Source organism: Diuraphis noxia, unplaced genomic scaffold (assembly GCF_037042655.1).
Source record: "Diuraphis noxia isolate RWA-SAM2 unplaced genomic scaffold, SU_Dnox_SAM2 contig0002, whole genome shotgun sequence".
Classification (NCBI taxonomy): domain Eukaryota; kingdom Metazoa; phylum Arthropoda; class Insecta; order Hemiptera; family Aphididae; genus Diuraphis; species Diuraphis noxia.
The window spans coordinates 12,522,710-12,543,975 of NW_028301712.1; the positions used below are offsets into that span (position 1 = coordinate 12,522,710).

Sequence of the window (21,266 nt, forward strand, 5' to 3'; positions counted from 1 at the left end):
ACCTCATATATATACACATATTTTATGAAACGTAAATATATATTATATTATAATATAATATGAATTATGATAGAAATGTGACCGAAATATCATACACTCAAATAATAGATGACGGGTTTCCATATATAACATTGATACACGTGTATGATTAATATTATTATTTTAATATGATTTATGATATACCTAATCGGGTGACCGAAGCGCGAGTGTAAGTAGTTTCATATTAAGTATAATATATGGTGTGCAGCGACGTACAATGTACCTTATTATATCAATTTTATTTATCGATATAAACACGAGGTACAGGTTCGAGAACAGTATTTACATTATAATATAATAATTAGAACACATACCTATTAAGAAAATATTTTAGGATTCGAGGATTTTAAATGAATAATTAGTTTATATTGTATAGATAAAATATTTGATTATTAATCGATATAATTTCAATTGTGAACTATTTATAAGTTTTATGTGAATGCACAAATTAATTTGATGAAGATGTACCAATCGCCTCCTTAAACACGGCACAGATAATTATAACTCAGGGTAAATCACTAAGCTATCAGACCACCATTCTGTCATTGGATAATGAATTTATTAAATTTGGATTTTTGAAACTTGTTTTTTTCAAACATATAAATATAAATAAACTTGGAAATTCCAAAAATCAAAGTATAAATATTGAATAAATACAATACTTAAAAAAAAATTAGGTGAACAAGTTATTTGATTAACTATCCTGTTGTAAAGCCGGTGCGATGTAACAATGAATAGTATCTATATACGGATAGGTACTATAGTATTACATAATATTCGCATTAGTTAATGTAGTAGAGTTATAAACAGTGCCGTTAACGTTCTATTATATTTAACCATACACAATAGGCATTAAGTAGGTATTTATTTAAGTACTGCATAACGCATATATTGTTTAAAGTATGAGAAGAGATATTTCGACTTTTTTATTACTGCGCAGTGTATGCATGATATTATTATGGAGCAGGGTTGAAAATTTTTGTTTTTTACGTCCTTGACGGACGAAACGAGCACGTAAACGTTTATGACATCGGCTACCCTGCATAAAAAAATAAATAAAATATTATTACTCGTCCAGTTTTTTAATACAATAATATTACTAATAATAATATATTATGTTGCAATAATACAACGAGTTCTCTAGAAATGATTAGGAGCTATAATACACACGATACGGGTCGTCGGTACGATTTAACTATTATGTTTTAAAGTTCTATGTAATCGTTATGCAGTCCCACACAATATTATATTAATACCTACTGAATAATTAACAATTATCAGTTATCATCAATAATAACAATGATACACGACGAATAAAGAGAAAATAGTCTGCAACGATTTTAGACATTGGGCCGCGAATAATTAAGCATATTTTATTTTTATATGATTATACACACGAAATACGTCGCATTAATAATTATGTGCAGTGTGACATTTACGCATCGTTGCTGGGTTATTTTCCGACTTTTGGCGCCTATATACATTATGCACGTGACGCCTGGATCATAATATTGATTTTATATCGGAATGTATATTGTCGATCACGTTTTCGGAACATAATAATCTTATAATTATAGCTATTTCTATAGACCACACAGTTCAGCCACCCGCCGTCTCTTGGAGATTCGTACTACAATAAATTCATTGGAATATTATGATCCCGACAAAAGATTGCGTTTTAGACCAATACATATATAAATACAAACGGGTAATGCAAAATATCTGAGAAACAATTCCGCGTGAGACGTATTCCATCATTAAACTAATTGATGATCGATTAGCGGAAAACACAAATAAAAAAATAATAATTATTCCAATTGATTTCGTTCTCGTAATATCATTTAATTATGTAGACGAGGTCAATAATTATTATGAAAGTCTTAAATGACTAACGACGATAAGAAAAATAGTTCAAATGTGTAAGTACAATATTTACTTGGAAGTAGTGTCGATGGACAGACAATCCTTTCACTCACACTGTAGCTTCTATAGTACACAAACATTTTATTGTATTATTAGGTTATACAGATTGTAAAACTTACGAAGTACCCATACTGTATAATGTTTATAACATCGTATCAATAACAATTGAATTGATCGATATCGGTTATAATACTAAAACATTAATAATATTCAGATTCTCTATTAAATATGCACTGTTTTTTAATTTGAATTTAAAAAATTTATAAAATGATTCAGAGATATTATTAGAGCAATAAAAATATAAAATTATCACAGAAAAATAACAAGGACGATTTTGATAAGAAGCCATCAACAGATAATACCTTAAATTATAAATATTATAAATTGTAGAAAAATGTAAATTTTATACATTTATTACTACCTATTTCATTTTTATAATTATTAACTAATTCATAATAATTGAAATGATAACGATACTCGCTCTAGTTGTTTTTCTGGGATGATACATATGAGGTTTTGGATATAGGCCTAGGGAATAGAATTTTGAAAAATTGACGGTCAAAAGATTTTTCCATCTTCATGGATTGCTCTGAAGAAAGCTCAGAATATCAGAAGTATATAGAATATATAAAAAGCAAATACGTCCGCGCATGTTAAATTCTATGAATGGCAAAGTTCTGGAAAATTTGATTTTTGGCATTAAATCATGAATAATGATTAATCTGTAGACGTGTATATTTTTTTAAAATTATGTTATGAATGTTATGATGTACGTATAGTTGACAAAGTTAAAACGATTTCGCAATGGTGTTTTAAATACTCATGCGTATTTCAGTTGTCTTTATTATAATATCATAAGCGCGTCATTGTTGCAATGTTCATTATACGCCGGATGCAATAATTACATCATGAGAAATATTTGACAAAAAGAAATAGGTTGGGCGTAAGAAAATGATGCTTGGTTACAGTAAAGATAAGAGGACGGAGTGAAATGACGACGATAACTAACGAAAAGCCGGTAGTGGGTATAGTGGGGGAAGAGAGCTGCGAGGAGAAAAAATAAAATAAAAACAATACGAGAAAAATGTGTTGTCTTTTTACGTTTCAACAGTGCAGTCTTTTGAGGTGTCGACCGAAAATGCCGGGGTGAAGTAGGACAAGTAGGTATATATACATATATTATTATATATACATATATTATACACACGCGGAAAACACACTGATGCTATACATAAGTATATAAAGCGAGAGATACGAAAAAAATATTAATAATTGTGAGCCGAGAGAAAGGGCGAAGACCCTGCACCACCGCCACTGTATACTCTCAACTGAACTCTACAGTGTACATAATACACGTCAAAAGGATATTATTATTATTCAACGCGGGGTCGTCCTGCTTATAGCGGTGTGTTCGTGTTATTATTATGGGTATATAATATATACGGGACTCGAAAATTAGCCTGGTGTGAACATTTTCTAAAGGACACTCGCGGGATGGTCGAAAGGTGAGGCGAGGGGGTCGAAGGACGACAAACGGATGCTATGCAACGGCGAGAACTCTTCCGGAAAAACGAGCGCTTTTCCATATTTTTTCCTTGTCGACGTTAAAGAGCTTTCTCTGGGTCATGTGAGGGGAGGTGGTCGGTGAGAGTTCCTTTGTGTTTGGCTTATTACAGTCCGGTGAACCAACTCTTTGGGCGAATGCTGATTTTCACCATATACGTCAACGTGTACACTAAATACTAGAAAAAATCGTATTTTATATTATAGATCCATACACCATATTGTTTTTGTTTATTCGCTTTCCGCGATCGTCGACGTTACACATTTTTCCACTGCAAGAAACGGACTTGACAGATCGCGAGTTTGACATACATACAATATATTATTATTTATTATTTTATTAATATTTCTGATGTATTCTATGTAATAAAGCAAATCCCTGTATTACACTATCCGTCGCAGAGAGATGTATGAACGAAATACCGAAATAATTGTTAATCGAGTATTATATAGAGGAAGGATACGCGACCACGTCGCCACCGACCTCGCAATGAATGCACGAAAATCGATTTCGATAAGAAAATAAGTTATTATGTGTTGTTATTATTGTTATTACTTATTAGGTATACAATTATTTTATTACGTGCCTTGAAAATGGCCTGACCTGGCCGGTGCGGGGTTATCTCGTCGACGCCCACGTGTTCTATAATATACGTTATATGTACACTATAATATTTAAAGCTATTACGCGTATTATAACATATTATCGTTTGACGTATTAAGTGGAGGCAATGACGATGACTACTTGAAAATACTACAGCATAAAAAGAAGAAATTTGGAAAAATCCAAACAATAGGTATGCATATTATATATAATATCTGAGTGTGTTTGTGCATTGTGTCTATGAAAACTGACATTATCATTCACTTAATTATAAATAAATGTATAACATAAAATTATCTGTTATATGGTGTATATGATATGGGCATTAATTTTTTGTTCTACTAATTAATATCACTAGTAGTAAATATAGTCTATAGACTATATTCTATATTAATATGACACGAGACTAAATGTTCTTATTGCAATTAAAATGTGTAAGTACTGCAGTATAGAATGAGAAAATATACAATTATTATAAGTTTTTTTTTTTTTTGTTATATATCAGGCATTCAGACATTTGAATGTATTAAGTTTTTATCAGTATGTGTAAAGATTGGGAATATAAGACAGCGGGGATAGGAATAATTTAAGGATATAAAAGAGTGTGGAGACGGCAAAGGCTTCTAATAAGTATTAAGTACCAAAAACAAAAAGAATATGAATGATACACTTCCTATACCAATCCTTAATCCATAACAATCTATATTGAACATCACTGTAAACATTAGTTTTTAATCCATAATTTCCTTGCAACAAAAAATAAATATTAACGATTTATAAACAAATATCATAGTATGTTTTGCACATATAGGATAAGTATTTATAGCATAATATTGTTTTAGCTTGAGTGCTCCACACAATAGTTTTGCATTTTTGTGTTACACATAGTACAGTACAGAGTGTTGTTGAACATTCGATTAATTAGTCGCGAATAAGAGTATCTCAAGCAGTCGTAGAGGTTTTGAATAATTTTTTTGACACTTCAAAGGATTTTATGATACTGGATCCCGTACTTTTCTGTTTTCCTAAAGCAATAACGTTATAGGTACTCTTAGTGAGGCAGAATAACGACAGTGCAATGTTCATAAAATATAAAGGTAATAATATATCGTACGCCTATATATATTATTTATTTGTTTATTAAAGAAAAACCTACTTATAATATACGTTTAAAGATACAAAATAATATAAGTTACTAATAAAAGAACCAAATAAAATTGTTAACATTAATAATTAAGTTATAGTACGATGTGCCCTTCATCATTGGCAAGCCTCAAATCATAGATTGTACTGTTATAGGCTAATTTTTTGAATAGTTGTCGTGCAATGAGGAATGAAAACGAGAAATGCGTAGCAAGAGCACCTATTAGATATAAATTTATAATGATATAAATGTACAAAATAACGAAAACAAATGAGTATAAAAGTAATAGTGAGAACCAAATTATTTTTAGTTGTGATAATAGTAATATTTTAGTCTGCGTTAATGATACACCCTTTAAACACAGAAAAGCTAACTTGGTAATTTAATATACTTTTTGGATAATTCACTAATTTTTTAGTTAGCGTTATACATTGACTTAGTTAGTACAGAGGACAAGTTCAGCACTATAAATCTAATAAGCTATTCAGGGACAGCAAGAGCATCCCGATGTCTCTATGCACACGCTTATGGACCTGATGAATACATTAATAATAACAATAATAAAATGAATGCTATTTTGTTCTATAAGTCAAAAATGACACCCGATTATTACGGATATAATATAGGTGTGCGTGTGGGTCAATATAAGCGGTGGAGTTTACGGACATAAAAAACGACAGTAGAAATATTTTGGGGTTTGCTCGAATAAATCTATAGAACTATCCATTTCGTACAAATGTACAGTAATATATCATTATATATATCTGTGTGTATCTTATATACGTGAGATATTCCTATCAGCGAACATATTGATTAAGTTTACGGAAATTTCAATTATATTATTTAGATACTCGGGGGCAGGAGTGTACCATGTTCTGAATCAATGGCCAGGGAATAGAGAAATAAAAAAAAAAAAAGAAATCGATAAACCGTCACGACTATCGTATGTAATAATAATTTAATGTTATGGAGTTTCGTATTTATTTATATATATATATATGTATAATTATTTGTACAATTAATTTACAACGCAAAACTAAATAATAACATTGGCAGCGGCGTTAATCAGAATAAATCAACGATTGGAACTCGTTATAATTCGTTTAACACGTATCACACTGCAGAACGACTGAGCGAAAACCTAAGCGTGATTAAAATGTAAAATATTTATCAAACCGTCGACTACATATACAAGTTGTACACGTACTTACCTACTCAATAATGCAGTGTATTAAATTTCAAAGAGTTATAGCTATGAATATTATATAGAATTTTATTTTAACTCTCGATAAAAATGTTCCCTAAATTCGACAGTTATTGTGATAGGTTCTATACTTACACACCTGTAGTATTTAATAAAAAAGTTAGTTATTCATAGTAGGTGGTATTAAACTTGTATTTAATGACTATACTCCAATTATTTAAAACGCACGGTCGAAAATAGTAATTTTTAATATTATATGTACGAAGTACGTACAGACGTAACAGATCGTAGCTTGAACGTTTTCGTTTAAAAATCGAATGGAGACTTCATAGTTCATACCATTCTGACTATAGCATAATGTAATGATAATTAAAAATCTGGGACGTGCACCTACATGTTAAGGAACGTGGGGGTAGTAGAGGATGCTGTGAAATAGCCGGAAAATCACCAACCATAGAAGCAGATACTATTAATGCACTGCTGCAATACTGTAAATATATATAACCAAAGAAAAAAACGAAGACAGACAAGGGGAGGCGCGGTACACTCGGATATCATACTAACAGGACGCAATAGCCACATCATAGGCATTATAGTTTATCAATATGATTTATATTATACATAGTTTATTTTCGCACAACTACAAGCACTCACACACAATTCCATAGCAGCCACGCCCCTTCGACGTGGGTCCGTTGATGGAATAATTAAGCCCTCCCATGAAGAGCCGACACCGGAATGGCCGGGAAGGGCGGGCGGCGGGCGGGAGGGTGACGGCCACCAAAGACTATACGGTCGTCGTGGTGCGTTCGTTGTGTGTACTAGGTACAAGACAGAGAGTGTAGAAAAGAGTGAGAGAAACGATATAAATAATAATAATAAAAATATATAATAAGTGCACGGCGGTCGCGGTAAACTGGTTCGATGCGTGCCACAGTGGTGGGTAAAAAGCGCACCGGGCCGGCGGAAGTGACGGGCGCGCGCGCGCTGTGCAATCCATTGAGAACCACTGCCGCCCAACACAACTGAATTTATAGTGTTATTACGTGCACACGACGTATACTTATAGCTATGTACATATTTTATATATATATGTATATAATATAATACACTTGGTCGTGGTACGCGTACGTCTCGCCGGCGCACTATTTACTCTGCACCGTCGACGACGGGATAACGAGCTACGATCGCCCGCCCGGCCGCGGATATATACTGCGGCGGTACCCTATCATTAGCGTTTTATTTTTTTTTCGTCTTTTTTGATGGATGTTATAATTACCGGGTCTCTCGCCTTCGCCCTGTTTGTTTTTGGTTTACACCATCCAACACACACACTAACAAGACACGTCTCGATTCTCTCTCTCACACACGCTCACTCTGGCTAACACGCATTCACACTGGAACACCGTGTATCGCGGGCGCGCGTCCGCACACACGCACATGCCCAACACGGAGGTATTATTTATATTTTATTATTATTATTATTATTATTATACACGATTATAAAATAACGATAAAAAAAAAATTCCACGAGACCAAATATTAAAAGCGCGTCGTCGTCGTTGTTATAATATTATAGACGCGACTACGCGAGAGAACGCGGTTTGAAGATTACACTACCACACGGGCCGAGGTGTGCGCCTCGCGTGCGAACTATGGCTGCAGGAGGGATGGAGGGGAAAAATCACTTTTACCGATCGATACGCGCGATAGTCGTCGCCTCACGAACAACGAGAGGCGCCTGACCGCCGCCGGTCGGCCGACCGAACATATTATACATGAGTCGAGTGTGTTTATCATTATATATATATTATATTATGTTATTATAATATATTACACACGGCCGCATCGCTTATTTATTCCCAAACATATAAGTTTTTCTCGATTAAATTTGTATTTATTTACGCCTAGATTTTACTGACCTATCTGTATATTATTAAATGTACATATAAATTGTTATGTTCATCACCGACGTGCTGATCGCGAAGTATCAAGTATAGGTACTGCACACGGCCGGTGCCAGGTTATTTAACTGGTATAAAATAATATGATAGATTTGCACCCACGATTCGCGCAGAGAAGCTCGTTTGGGTGAACTATGAATTAAAAATAAATTAGGTACCTAACATAACCGGTAAATTTAACAAACCATTGCCGTCGAATGTACATCAAATCCAGTTCACCGGTATAAGAAAAAAATAAATACCAACATGACGCATATAATACATTGTACGGTATGAAACGAACGCCAAAATCAAGGACTATTATTGTTGGTTATCAGGGGCGGAACTACACAGTCCAAGGGAAGTGTACACGCGCGTGTATAATACCAACTATAAGCACAGAATTTTACAGGAATAAAACATGACCATCGCGTTTCACCCCAAATCGTTACAACAGTATTGCCCCTTTTAAATGAGCCCTCTCTCTTTATATAATATATAATATATGTGTACATTGTACATTGTACACAACATTATAATATATAGTTCCTATGTAAAAGTTTTACGTGAACTCAGATTCTTACAATGACCCATATAGTATAACATTCATAACACAGAGTTTCTAGTATAGAATGATGTATTATACTTGTGTAGTGATTCATTTTTTTTTTTAAATCGTTATTCATTGAAAGATAATATAAAATACATAATGATATAAATGATTTAATATATTATACCGGTATAAAAATATACAACGGTGTATACATACAAACACGAGTGCGACTAGTTTTGGCATACGTGACACGCGCGTAGCACTAATATTAATATAAAAAATAACTATAATAATAGTCGTCGCATTCTATCATCCGATCTCTACCTCCTATAATCTACAAATATAATATTAAAATATATAACATGATAGTTACACTACTTTATAACCTATATACTCGTCAATAACGATAGCAATAACTAAATTCAGTTCAAATTAGATTTTTGTTTAGGAGAGCTATACGTCGCATATTATACAAATACGCCTCGTCAGCAGTTAGGTATATATTGTACAGAGTGTATATGTGTATAATACCGATTTCAATCTAGTCAATTGCTCTAATTGCGCGCGACCACACAAACGCTGCCGCTCACGCAATTATTTAATCACGTCCAATTTTCCCGTTCCCCTTCCGCCTGCCAACGCCGCGAGCTTATCGTTGCCGGCGGCATACATTAACTTTATATACCATCACCACCGCCCCGTCACTACTACACTATACTACAATACAGTTGTACTGCAACACTACTCTTGCCCACCCGACAACAACCGCATATATATACTCTTATCACAAACACGTCTATATCTACACGTCGTAGATACTAACAATAATAAAATATTGTTATACTGTATATTATATACTAGACTCAACTACAGTCTACGGCCATATCATCTCCTCCTCGTCCCTGTTCTCAACACACTTTTGTCATTGTTGGTATTATTATCATACCATTGTCAGACGCTTCGCCGCTAAAAGGTAGAGAGAGGTGTTGCAGTACCTAGTGCTGTATAACATGATGCATCACTTGGTGGTACTCAATAACATATTATGCGCGTCCCAATGTATTTGTAATATAATTCTACACTATACATACAACCAACGCAGCCAGATAAAATGCGAACAATTTGTTTTGTAAAATAAAAATATACCCCGAGAAATAGACGATAATATTATCATATTATATATTACGAATTATAGTAATATTATAAAATGTTTACTTACAATGAGTGATGACTACGCAAAAGCCGGATGAAAACAAAAAACGATAAGTCGACGCGAGCTTAAATGTCATCGATCCTATAAGTATTAAACAATATAGGTATACCAACCCAATATAGGTACGAGCTCTAAGTTTATACCTCACGATAAAACTATAGAGTTGTAATGATTAAAAGTTTTAAGCTGAATTGACGGTCAATAAAAATGTGCAAAAAATTTTAAGTCGAAAGAGTTAAATTTAAAACAAAAAAGAATGAATTAAAAATTTCGAAAAGTTAGTAAAACTCGGGGCCAATTTAACCTATAGTTACAAACAATTATTGTGTATAGTCTGCATTAAACACAATTATAATAAGATATGGTAAGACATTGTAACTCAGGGATTGGAATCGAAAATATTATTGGCTTAGTTTTTATTATAGCATTGGAACTGAGCAGTAAACTTCGATGATATGTAAAACAAACAATAGGCTTTTTTTTTTAAATTGGGAACTTGTATCTTCGTTTTTCAAAAAATATATACTAAAACCAGAAGCGAACATTTTTTCTTGTAGGAACTGTTATGATTGTAAATCATATAAAAGTTGCATTTAATGTGTTGCTGTTGTTGTATCCGTTTTCTTTCATGACGAAGTTGATAAATATATATCATACATTATAATGGTACGATATAAGCGCAAGCGTCGTCGCGTGTTTGTCGTTTCACGCACGAAATTCTTTCGTGGCGCACTCAAAACAATATAGGTAATGATAATGTACGGCGGTCGAAGCGCGGTACACGCACCCCGCCTGAGGGCAGCTTCGGCAGGACCGCGTGTTAATACTTAATAGTCTACTCGACGTCGACGGCCATCCACAAGAGACATATTTATCATCATCACACACATTTTTATAATAATATGTAAAATGTAACAAACGCGAATGAAAATATAATTGTCTCGATACTTATGTATACTACCTATGTATATAGGTTAGGAACTTCATACATATAATAATAATGGTATAGCCGTATAGGTAAATAATTATATATATAAATATATAAATATATAAATATATAAATATAATAATATAATTTATCGCAGTAGTGGCACAGGGATGGATCCAGGAGGACTTATTTCTCCAATTGTTTTTATAATTCTGATATCATTGGATATTACTCTGGATTTTTGTTATTTAATATTTAAATTAATTTATTAGGTACATTAAGATTATATTAATATTGGAAAAAAATTAGATTAAGAATAAAATGTAAGTATATTATAATTGTATTTGTGTTGTAAAAAAACACTCGCTGCTCTCCTCACTAGGATCTTTGCTCTAAATTTGTGTCTGGGCAGAGAGTAGATTGATGGATCGCTTCTAGGTATTTTTTTCACTTTATTTTAGCACCTAAAACTTATTTATGAAATTTTGATGACAATTTGGTCTATATAGATATTAAAACCACCAAATTTTGCATATTTACCGTACTCACTAATATAGAGCAGTAAATTTCCAACAATGATGATGCAAGGGTTTAAACTCCATTACCCCCGTGGATTTGAAATCCCCCTTAAAAACTAAGATATAACCGTCACTGATGTTTGATATATCGATACGATACAGTAGGGCACACAAACACAAACTATACTATATTAGAGTACACGCTATGATGTTGTACTTGTACATAAGGTAAAATGTTGTGGACAAGTCCACAAAATAATAAAGTGTACGGTTAAAAAAATGTACAGGCAGCCCGATCAGAAAATGCACAGACGCGTACCTATTACCTATATAACACGAAACAATCAAGTCCGGTTACATATTAAATACCGCGGTTAGACAACATATAATATATTATAATACACCAAGAACCGTATGCCAACGTTCTACTACTTACACATAGTTCTGCCGCTGTATCGCTTTTCCTCTCGCCCCGACGCCACGGCGCCAACGTGGCGGTTGATATTCTAGATTCTATAACGAAAAGCATTGCGGGATCAAACGACCCCTTCGACGGGTAAGTCGCGATGTGTACACATGACCGACGGTATAAAATATTCGAATGGTATTAAATTTCCAATCGACACCCGAACAGGATATTTTTCGATATCTGTAACGAACTACTATAATATATTAACATGCGACTTACCAATATTATAAAATATGTATTATAATAACATATGCATGTCGTGTAGGACAATGTGGGTACCTATGTTTATACTAGTATTCGTGTTTTTGTTTAAGAAACTATATCGTTCACCGTGTATTGAAAACGGAAGATTTCCTACTGCTGATATGAGACTAATTAGGTGCGGGATGTAAATAGACTTAAGAGCTCATTCGATGGCTACTTAAATATATGACACAAACACCAGGACAGACAACGATTACCAACGAACAGAAAAACGGCGGCACGTAAATAAACCGTAACGATAATATTATTATCATGGTCCGCGGGCGGGATTTTTCCGGCAGTGGCCGGCACGGCGCCTCGTCGTGGTTGACGTTGACCTCGGCGCGTTACATTATTATTGACCGGTTGGCCGCCGCCGCGGTGGTAATTACGCGCAGAGTGTGTATAGTAGTCATATTATACATACCTACACTATGCGTATTACGTGTATAATAAATGTATACAGACGGTATACACTGAAGTGAAGTGAGGTTATGCACGCGCGCACGCACGCACACACACACACACACGCCCGCACGCACGCACACGTCGGTCACATACGCAGACTCCCATTTTTAGCGGCTGCCGTTGTTCCCCGCGATTATATATATATGCGTAAGAACAACCAAAATCTTACAATATTGGCTTTATTCTACGAACATGACGGGCGAGACGCAACAACTCTGTGGGAAAAAACCCAAAGAAATATCGACAAACAACACACGCTTTTTTGCGGTTGTTGTAGAATATAGATGATATATAACATCTATCTGATGATTTTAACGACGACGACAATCGTATGCGAGTACTGTAATAATTTTTAGATACTAAATTATTTTAAGTGTTAAAAACGCGGCCACTAGAATATTGTAATAATAATTTATAGGTAATATTGTTCAATATAAGTATAGCAGGACATGCGGCGTGACCACTGACAAGTCCCTGCCAGATACACGAGTTCCGTCTTTCGTCTTTTATTATTCGAAACAGTATTGATATTTATATTTCACATTTTTTTCCTTCTTCTTTTGCATTTGAATAACGTTTTCTGAACTATACGAATACACCGCAATAGCATGGTCTACACACACACGTCGATCGATAAAATAATAAAACAACGCGTCGTCGCGAATAGAACAAAAGAGAGCGGATATAGAGGAGAAACGCCGTGCGTGCGTGTGTCGCGCGACTATATAACACGCTGCAGCAAACCATGCGCACGTAGATTCGTTTTTTACTATTATTATTATTATTATTATTTTACATCATACACACACGCACGCACATGTAGGCTTAATACTACGACGACTATTACTGGGAGGACGCACGCACACGCACGCACACTTTTATAATATATTGTCAAGGAGCCGTCGCCGCCGCCTTCTCCTATATTACAGTCCACCGACAGTAACGTAGGGGGGACGAGTGGGGGGAAAGTCCATTGTTGCCGTTGAAAAAAAAACGCCACTCACCCACCCCCACCTACCCTGTACTACCGTTACAGCACACCACAACCATAGCCGCCACCCCGGGAACATGGTATAAGTGTGTGCAGTATTTGTGTGTGTCTGTATAGATTATTATTTATTATATATGTATATAAGCCTAAGTACGAGTATGTCAGTGTGTGTGTGTGTAGATGTATGCCCCCATTCACTCGGCCGCCGCCGCTACCGGTCTCTACCCCTTGTAACACTAGACGCACACACGCATACACGCACACAAACACATGCACTATTATATACGACGACGCGAACATAATATTGCGATGATACGTGCGAGAAACAAACTCGTGCAAACCAATTAATCGGTATCGCATTTTGTCCGTTTAAAATATTACGAGACGTTCTTTATCATACCTTATAAGTTAAAATGTATAAGCAAACCATTAATAAACGATACCTATAATAATATTTATGTACTTAAATAATAAGTTGATTATTAATTATATACGTTCGCGAGCTGTACATAGTACGTACCCCGTCGTCATATTGTAATGATTGTCGTATATAGAAGTGATTATGTTTTTTGTTGTTGTTATTATAATATACTATATACATCTACCTACATACAGGGTGATTCTTTTAAGTGGGTACACTAATTATCTCGAAAAGTATTTACTTTTTTCAAAATATTTTTTTACATGGTTTCAAGTTGTTAAAAAACCAACGTTTTTATTAAAAAATTATATTTTGAAATATTTTTTATCCTTATAATTTTTTAATTTTTTAAATTTTTTTAATGACAACATGGAGTTTTAATTTCATATTCCAAAGCAGAATATTTTTCTAAGTATTTTGATTCATAAAAATCGAATTTAGGGCTAGTAGTTTTTGAGTTATAAGTATTTAAAGTTTAGATTGGCAGAGTGGAGTGGTACGGGGTTACCCCGCAAAATGTTTGTCCACTACTCCGCTTGTCTAAACTTTAAATACTATAGTAACTCATAAACTACTCGTCCTAAATTCGATTTTTATGAATCAAAATACTTAGAAAAATATTCTGCTTTGGAATATGAAATTAAAACTCCATATTGTGATTCAAAAAATTAAAAAACTTAAAAAATTATAAGGATAAAAAATATTTCAAAATATAATTTTTTAATAAAAACGTTGGTTTTTTACAACTTGAAACCATGTAAAAAAATATTTTGAAAAAAGTAAATACTTTTCGAGATAATTAGTGTACCCACTTTAAAGAATCACCCTGTATAATATCGTTATTATTGTCATCATCGTTATTACATAATTATTATTATTGACTATACCTCAAGTTTCGTAAGGTTAAACGAAAAAAATTAGAGTATAATATTATACCTAGGTAATGCGTGGGTTTATTATAAATAAATTATAAATTGAACTCGCAGAGTGCAATAATGCGCTTTACCGCTACATAATATATAGGTATAATATGAGGTTGATTCTATTAACGCATTTAAATTATCAACAGTTTTAGGGTATCTGCAACTTTATATTGGACAGATAATACAACTATTGCTGAACGACAGTGCACCTCAAGTGTCAACAACGGCGATAGGATATTTTAAAATAAAATAATATTATAATATGTATAATGGCAATTGACCATATCGGCTAACGGTAATTTAGGAAAATTGTTGGTTTCCAGCAATATAATTTACTTTATTATGTTTATAAATCATAACATTTGCGATTCATTTTATTGTACGCTTAAAGTCTGCAATATAGGTTTATCATATATATTTACACCGTTTACAGGTAGTGCTAATTGATAGTAGAAATATACCATGGGAAAAAGTATTGTAAGCTTATACCAAAAGGTTTATGGCATTTCTTTAGCACTAATGATTTTTAACAATAAAATAAAATATATGATGTAAATTTTGTACTGTGATTCACATGATACACAGTAGGTATACACATACTATACTTTAATTAGTGCTGCAGAAATAATATGAAACTCAAATAAAATATTATACTTAATATACTACGAATAATAAACGGGAGTGGGTAGTAAAAAAAAATTGTTTTTAAAAGTACAATATGATAGTGTGAGAAGGGCGAATATTTTTCATTACAAAAAGAGAATAAAAGGTCGAGTCTTCTGTAAAATTACCATTAATGAGTACCTTTACACGATTGAAATGCTAAACACAAAAAAACATTGATTTTTTATCTCTGATCAATTTATTATTGCCATCTAACATAAACGTAATTTTATGTCAATTAATTCATTGTTTATAAGAATATAAATTACTGATTATGCAAATTTAATGCTAAAAATATACCAATAAGACATTAACGTACCTATACTAATTTATATATCCTTATATCTATATGGTTTATATAATAACATTTTTAACAACGCCAATGAGCACTGCACTGCACAACCAAGATAATTATATTTTGATTACTTACAATACTATAATAATATTAATAATTTTATTATTATTAGGTACTAGTATTATTATTGCTATCAACATGGATTTTTTTATATAATAAATTAATAAATTATATTTATATACAATTTTTCATCTAGATAAGCTTACCTAGCTATTGTTATAAATGTTTATTATTGTTTGAAATTCATATTATGCATCTTTTGTTATCAGTTATAATTAAATTAACTGATTTATTCATTGAAATGGTATTGCAGTCACACATTTAAAAGAGAAAATATTTAAATTTAGTCTTAAGAGATTTTAATAAAATTGGTTACTAATATGGTAGCTTATATGCATAAATATTACACATATTTTTTTAATAATCTTGGTTCATAAAAATATTATACAAAATATATAACTACATCACCCATCTGCGGTTGAAGCCTAAATTAGTGTTTTATAATTATAATAGTCTCAAAAAAAAAAAAATAAATAAATAATATTCTAAATATTTTTAAACTGGAGTATTTTTAGTATTATTTTTATTAAAATCAGTATAAATACAAGATAATAAACATTGTAAATTTCGATAAATAGAAAATCTATTTTCATCAAATAAAAGAATTGATAAATAATTTATTGCATTGTTGTAGAAAAAAATTACTTGTAAAATCGTAGGTACAAAATTTAAAATTAGTTATGTCGTTTACTATAGTGTCATGACAAATGAATTACTTATTAAACTTGGGAATTGGAGATAATATTATATCATATTAAACTAATAGATAAATAATATAATGAAAAATAATATTATTTAGAATATTAATCGTTTGATTGTTGCGTCTGAATCAACAAATTTTTAACAGTTTGGATTATATCCAACATCCGTAATGTACTAATTTATATGTAATGTAAAACTTTCTTAGAAAAACCATGTGCACATGTCTGCATACAGAAAAAAAACTCGAAATTGATTAAAATCTGTATAATAAATTATACCCACCTTTAACATAAAAACACACCACCATTCAAGTGCTATTCTCTCATATTAATAATAAAAGTTTATGTAAAACACTATTTTATAACAGCTGGAACCTTTAGAAATATCTATCGTTTACACTAAGAGTTATGTAATTTTTCAAATAATTGTTTTTATAACCTTGTCAACCTAATCGTTGAATGATGTCAACATAGTCAACAACTATGATGTATAAAGATGCTTATTGAAGTAGATACAAGGTACAAACTGCAATATTCTAGAAACAGTTATGTTTAAGAAGTTAATTTTTAGCTGAAAAATGTTAAATAATAATATTTTGCATTTAGGGAATTCTATTTCAATATGATTATTTATATTTTATCTCATATAGGTGTATGCAGTATGCGTAAACAAAATTATTATGCAATGCAATATGTATTGTACCTGCATATAAATAAACATTTATATAATATTATCAATAATATGTTAGGCATATAAACAATGAAATAAAGACCCATTTGAAACTATTAGTAGGTACCTATTGTTAATATTTACAAATATTAAACCCTTATTCAGTTATTTAATATTCGTGTATCTTATTATTACATAAAAAGTAATCCAATTTTTAGTAATCCAGAATCGATTCAAAAGACAAAACAATTTAACAAAATATATTATTCTAAAATTAATTAAAATGCAGAATTTTTGACAACATATTAATGTGTTGTTATCTATTGTGGATACCCCATTCACACAATGTTGTAAATTAATTTATTCTGTTATGCGGTTGGATAAAATACATTTGCATGTAAATCGAGTATAACTAAACGAAAACGATTATTGTTTGTCGAGAAAGCAGGTAGCAAATAACAACAATAATAACGAAACTATATATAATATTCTAGTGCTCAAAAATACGTATACGTCATTAATGTTTTTGAATTAAATAATATTAATAGTTGCACATAAAACTGATATTTTTCGGAATTTTCCCAGGAGATCAAAAGCAACAATAAACTGTTTATCTAGGAAATGTGATGAAATTCTCGCAAAACACAACCGGCTAAAATACAAAAATAAACACAAGTATTTCAAATGAAAAGGGCGACATATTTTCCAATTGACTTAGATCGCCTAGTGCTTAGGTACAATTCGTGTAAGGTTGAAAAAGAAATTAAGATTTCAGTTTTCAATTAGGGATACAAATAGTTCATAGGAATCACAATTCCTAGATCATCGTTTATTATTAAATATTTATTTATTTACCCGCTACTACTAATAGCATTACTGTACGATATTACTGTGCAGCAGTTAAAAAACAGTAGCGACGACGTCGGTGATTAAGCACATCGTCATCGTACTCATCATCATCATCATCATAATGGAAATCCGTCCATAATGTAGGGTTTAATTGTTGTCTGGCGCCAAAGATCGTACACACACACACACGCGGCACTTAAACATGAAATTATGTTTTTAACATTGTAATGTTTAAGGCGATTTGGTGTGTGCTGCGCGACAGCTTTTTTTTAAATAGCCCCAAGGCGACGTTCATAGTTTATCAATATAACATTAAGAACTGCGATATAATTACAATATTATCACAGGTACACTTACATGTCAACCTGCATTCTGAAGTACGATGGCACTATCAGATTATAGCGAAGTGTCGTTGAAAAAATTGAAAAACTAACATGCCATAATGTATCTAACTTAGTTGAGGGTTGAATATTATAATTATGAAACATTATTTATATTTGTATAAGAAACGATGAAGAAACACGGAAAGTACCAAGATAAGTATACTGAGATAATATCCAGCGAATTTTAATTCCAATAAAATATTTTAGGCACAAATTAACCAAATGTTTTAGAAAATTAAAATCCGTAAACATAACAATTAAGGTAATGATGGTAGGTACTTTAATTCTGATTGGAAATGACAATAACAAAATAAAATATTTCATATCCCATAAATAACACAAACAATAAAATTTATTTATTTTGAGCAATAAAATGAAATTTCCATTTGCCTCTACCTATTTGGTTATTTATAATAAAATTAATATCATTATATTATTAATAACACCAACAGTCCTATAAATACAAATAAGTGTATCACGCAGATTAGAAATATCGTTGGAGCAATAATTAGGTATAAGTGATTATTATTACCGAAATTATATTAAACGCCGAGCAAGAAAAGAATTTGCCCTAAGTAGGTGATTATTTTCAAAAAGAGAAATAATATCATCATAATATTATTATGCATATCGGGATATAATTAGTGCCTAACTTTATTCATCGATTTGGATTATGTATACTTAGCACTCTAGACGTTATAGGTATAATATATTATTATACATATAGACAAAATCTTAAATTAAAAAAGTAAATTATATTTTATCGAGACCGACCTGCCAGATTTGGTGATGACCATTTCGGTGCCGAGCTTGTGAAACTTTTCCCACAGATCTTTGCCCTCCAGCGTGACCTTGGGATCGTCAATCACGCCGTCGTCCTCTGGTCTGACCACGGACCGGGGTAGCGCGGCCGCCGGGTGTGGATGGTGTACGCCGTGCGCGACGGCGGCGGCCAACGCGAGCATCTCTTCCGCTGGATAACTACCGGCGCCGGGGTGGTGCGGGCCATGGTGCATCTTTGGCATGGGTATCATGGTGCCCGGGTAACAGGCACCCATTGCATACGCGGCGGCCGCTGCGGCCGACAGACCTGGTGGCGGTGGAGGCGGCGGCGGATACTGCTGTTGCTGTCCACCGGCTTGTTGCTGGACTGTGGACGGCGGCGCACCGCCACTACTGTTGTTGTTGTTTGTCAGCAACGAGCTGACGGAAAAGTCGGTGGACGACGCACGGGCCGCCGTGTACGATGTGTCTGGAGAACGTTGGCCGCCGGTCATAGCGGCAGCGGTTTGCGGGGTGTCCGGTGCCCCACGGGGTGACCGGCACCTGAGGTCCGCTTGTTCGAACCGCATAACAGCCACGCCGTCCACGCCGTTACCGTTTGACCCAGCCACTACGGTGGACCAGACTCCTGCACGAGCATTCACAAATGTTTACCGCGAGTGATGATTGACGGAGCACAGAGAAGGAAAAAAAATGCAGTACAAAATAAAACTTTTATATTTTCTTGGCGATATATATTTTTTATCTAAAAATTTATCTTTTAGATATAATATAAATGATCACAAGCGAGACGGTCGACTGCAGTTATTCGCACGCGATTTCAACGACTGTTTTCGAACGTCAGAAGTGAAAAAAAATTTTTTTAATATTATAATATTAAACGCGACGACCGACTATAAATTATATAATATTATCTGTACATGTTTTATTAACGTTAATAACTATGACGGTGATGAGTGCGCGCGTATAATGTGCAAACACCGGGGGGGCCGTGTAGAGAAGGCTCGCCACACTAATACTACGACAACAACGACGACGACAACGGTTAGCGCGCTCGGTGCCGACTGACTGTACGGCGGCGGCGGCGATGTGACAACACCGACGCCCCGGTTCGAGTGTTAATGAGAGTCGCGTCCGGATTGGTCGAGACCCGGCCGGCCAATCGGCAAGCGTCGACGGTTTCACGCAACGGCGTCAACACACACTCACACACACACACACACACCTATCGAGCTCGCGTCGACGTACTGTGCGGGCGCGACGTGTGTGTGCGTGGATGTTTGTTTGTGTATACGTCACGCGCTTGCGAGTGTGCGTGTGCGTGTTGGACGCGACGCGGTTGCGGCGGCGTTGGTGGGGGACGCCGTCGCCGGTCAACGCTTGTTCAGGCGGCGGCGGCGGCGGTGGCGACGACGACGACGCCGGTGTTAAAATACGGCGCCCACCACGGCCGCCGACGCCGCCGCCACCACCCTACGTGTATGTGTCCGACGTAACGACCGGAGGACTTTTGGCGCCCCTTCTTCGCCGCCCTCGCTCGCCACGCTATACCGCAAAACGCCGTCGACGCCGCTTGCCTCCGCCAACGCCGCCTACGGCCCCCTTCGACGTTCACGCGCACGCATCCTCCTCCGCGGCTGTTCGGCACAATATTA

At 34.0% G+C, this 21,266-nt stretch overlaps 1 protein-coding gene across 8 annotated transcripts in view; it reads right to left on the reverse strand.

Annotated features, from left to right (window-relative positions):
- The window catches only part of LOC107168974 (optomotor-blind protein-like), a 51,545-nt gene extending 30,708 nt beyond the window's left edge, over positions 1 to 20,837 (reverse strand). The window contains exon 1 of one of the 8 annotated variants that reach the window (XM_015518564.2): positions 19,603 to 20,837. In XM_015518564.2, the coding sequence (XP_015374050.2) occupies positions 19,603 to 20,180 (578 nt within the window). In that variant the 5' untranslated portion in view covers positions 20,181 to 20,837. The remainder of the gene's footprint in view (positions 1 to 19,602) is intronic. The other 7 variants (XM_015518549.2, XM_015518594.2, XM_015518557.2 and 4 more) reach the window with 7 other exon arrangements.
- Positions 20,838 to 21,266: the final 429 nt, after the last annotated feature.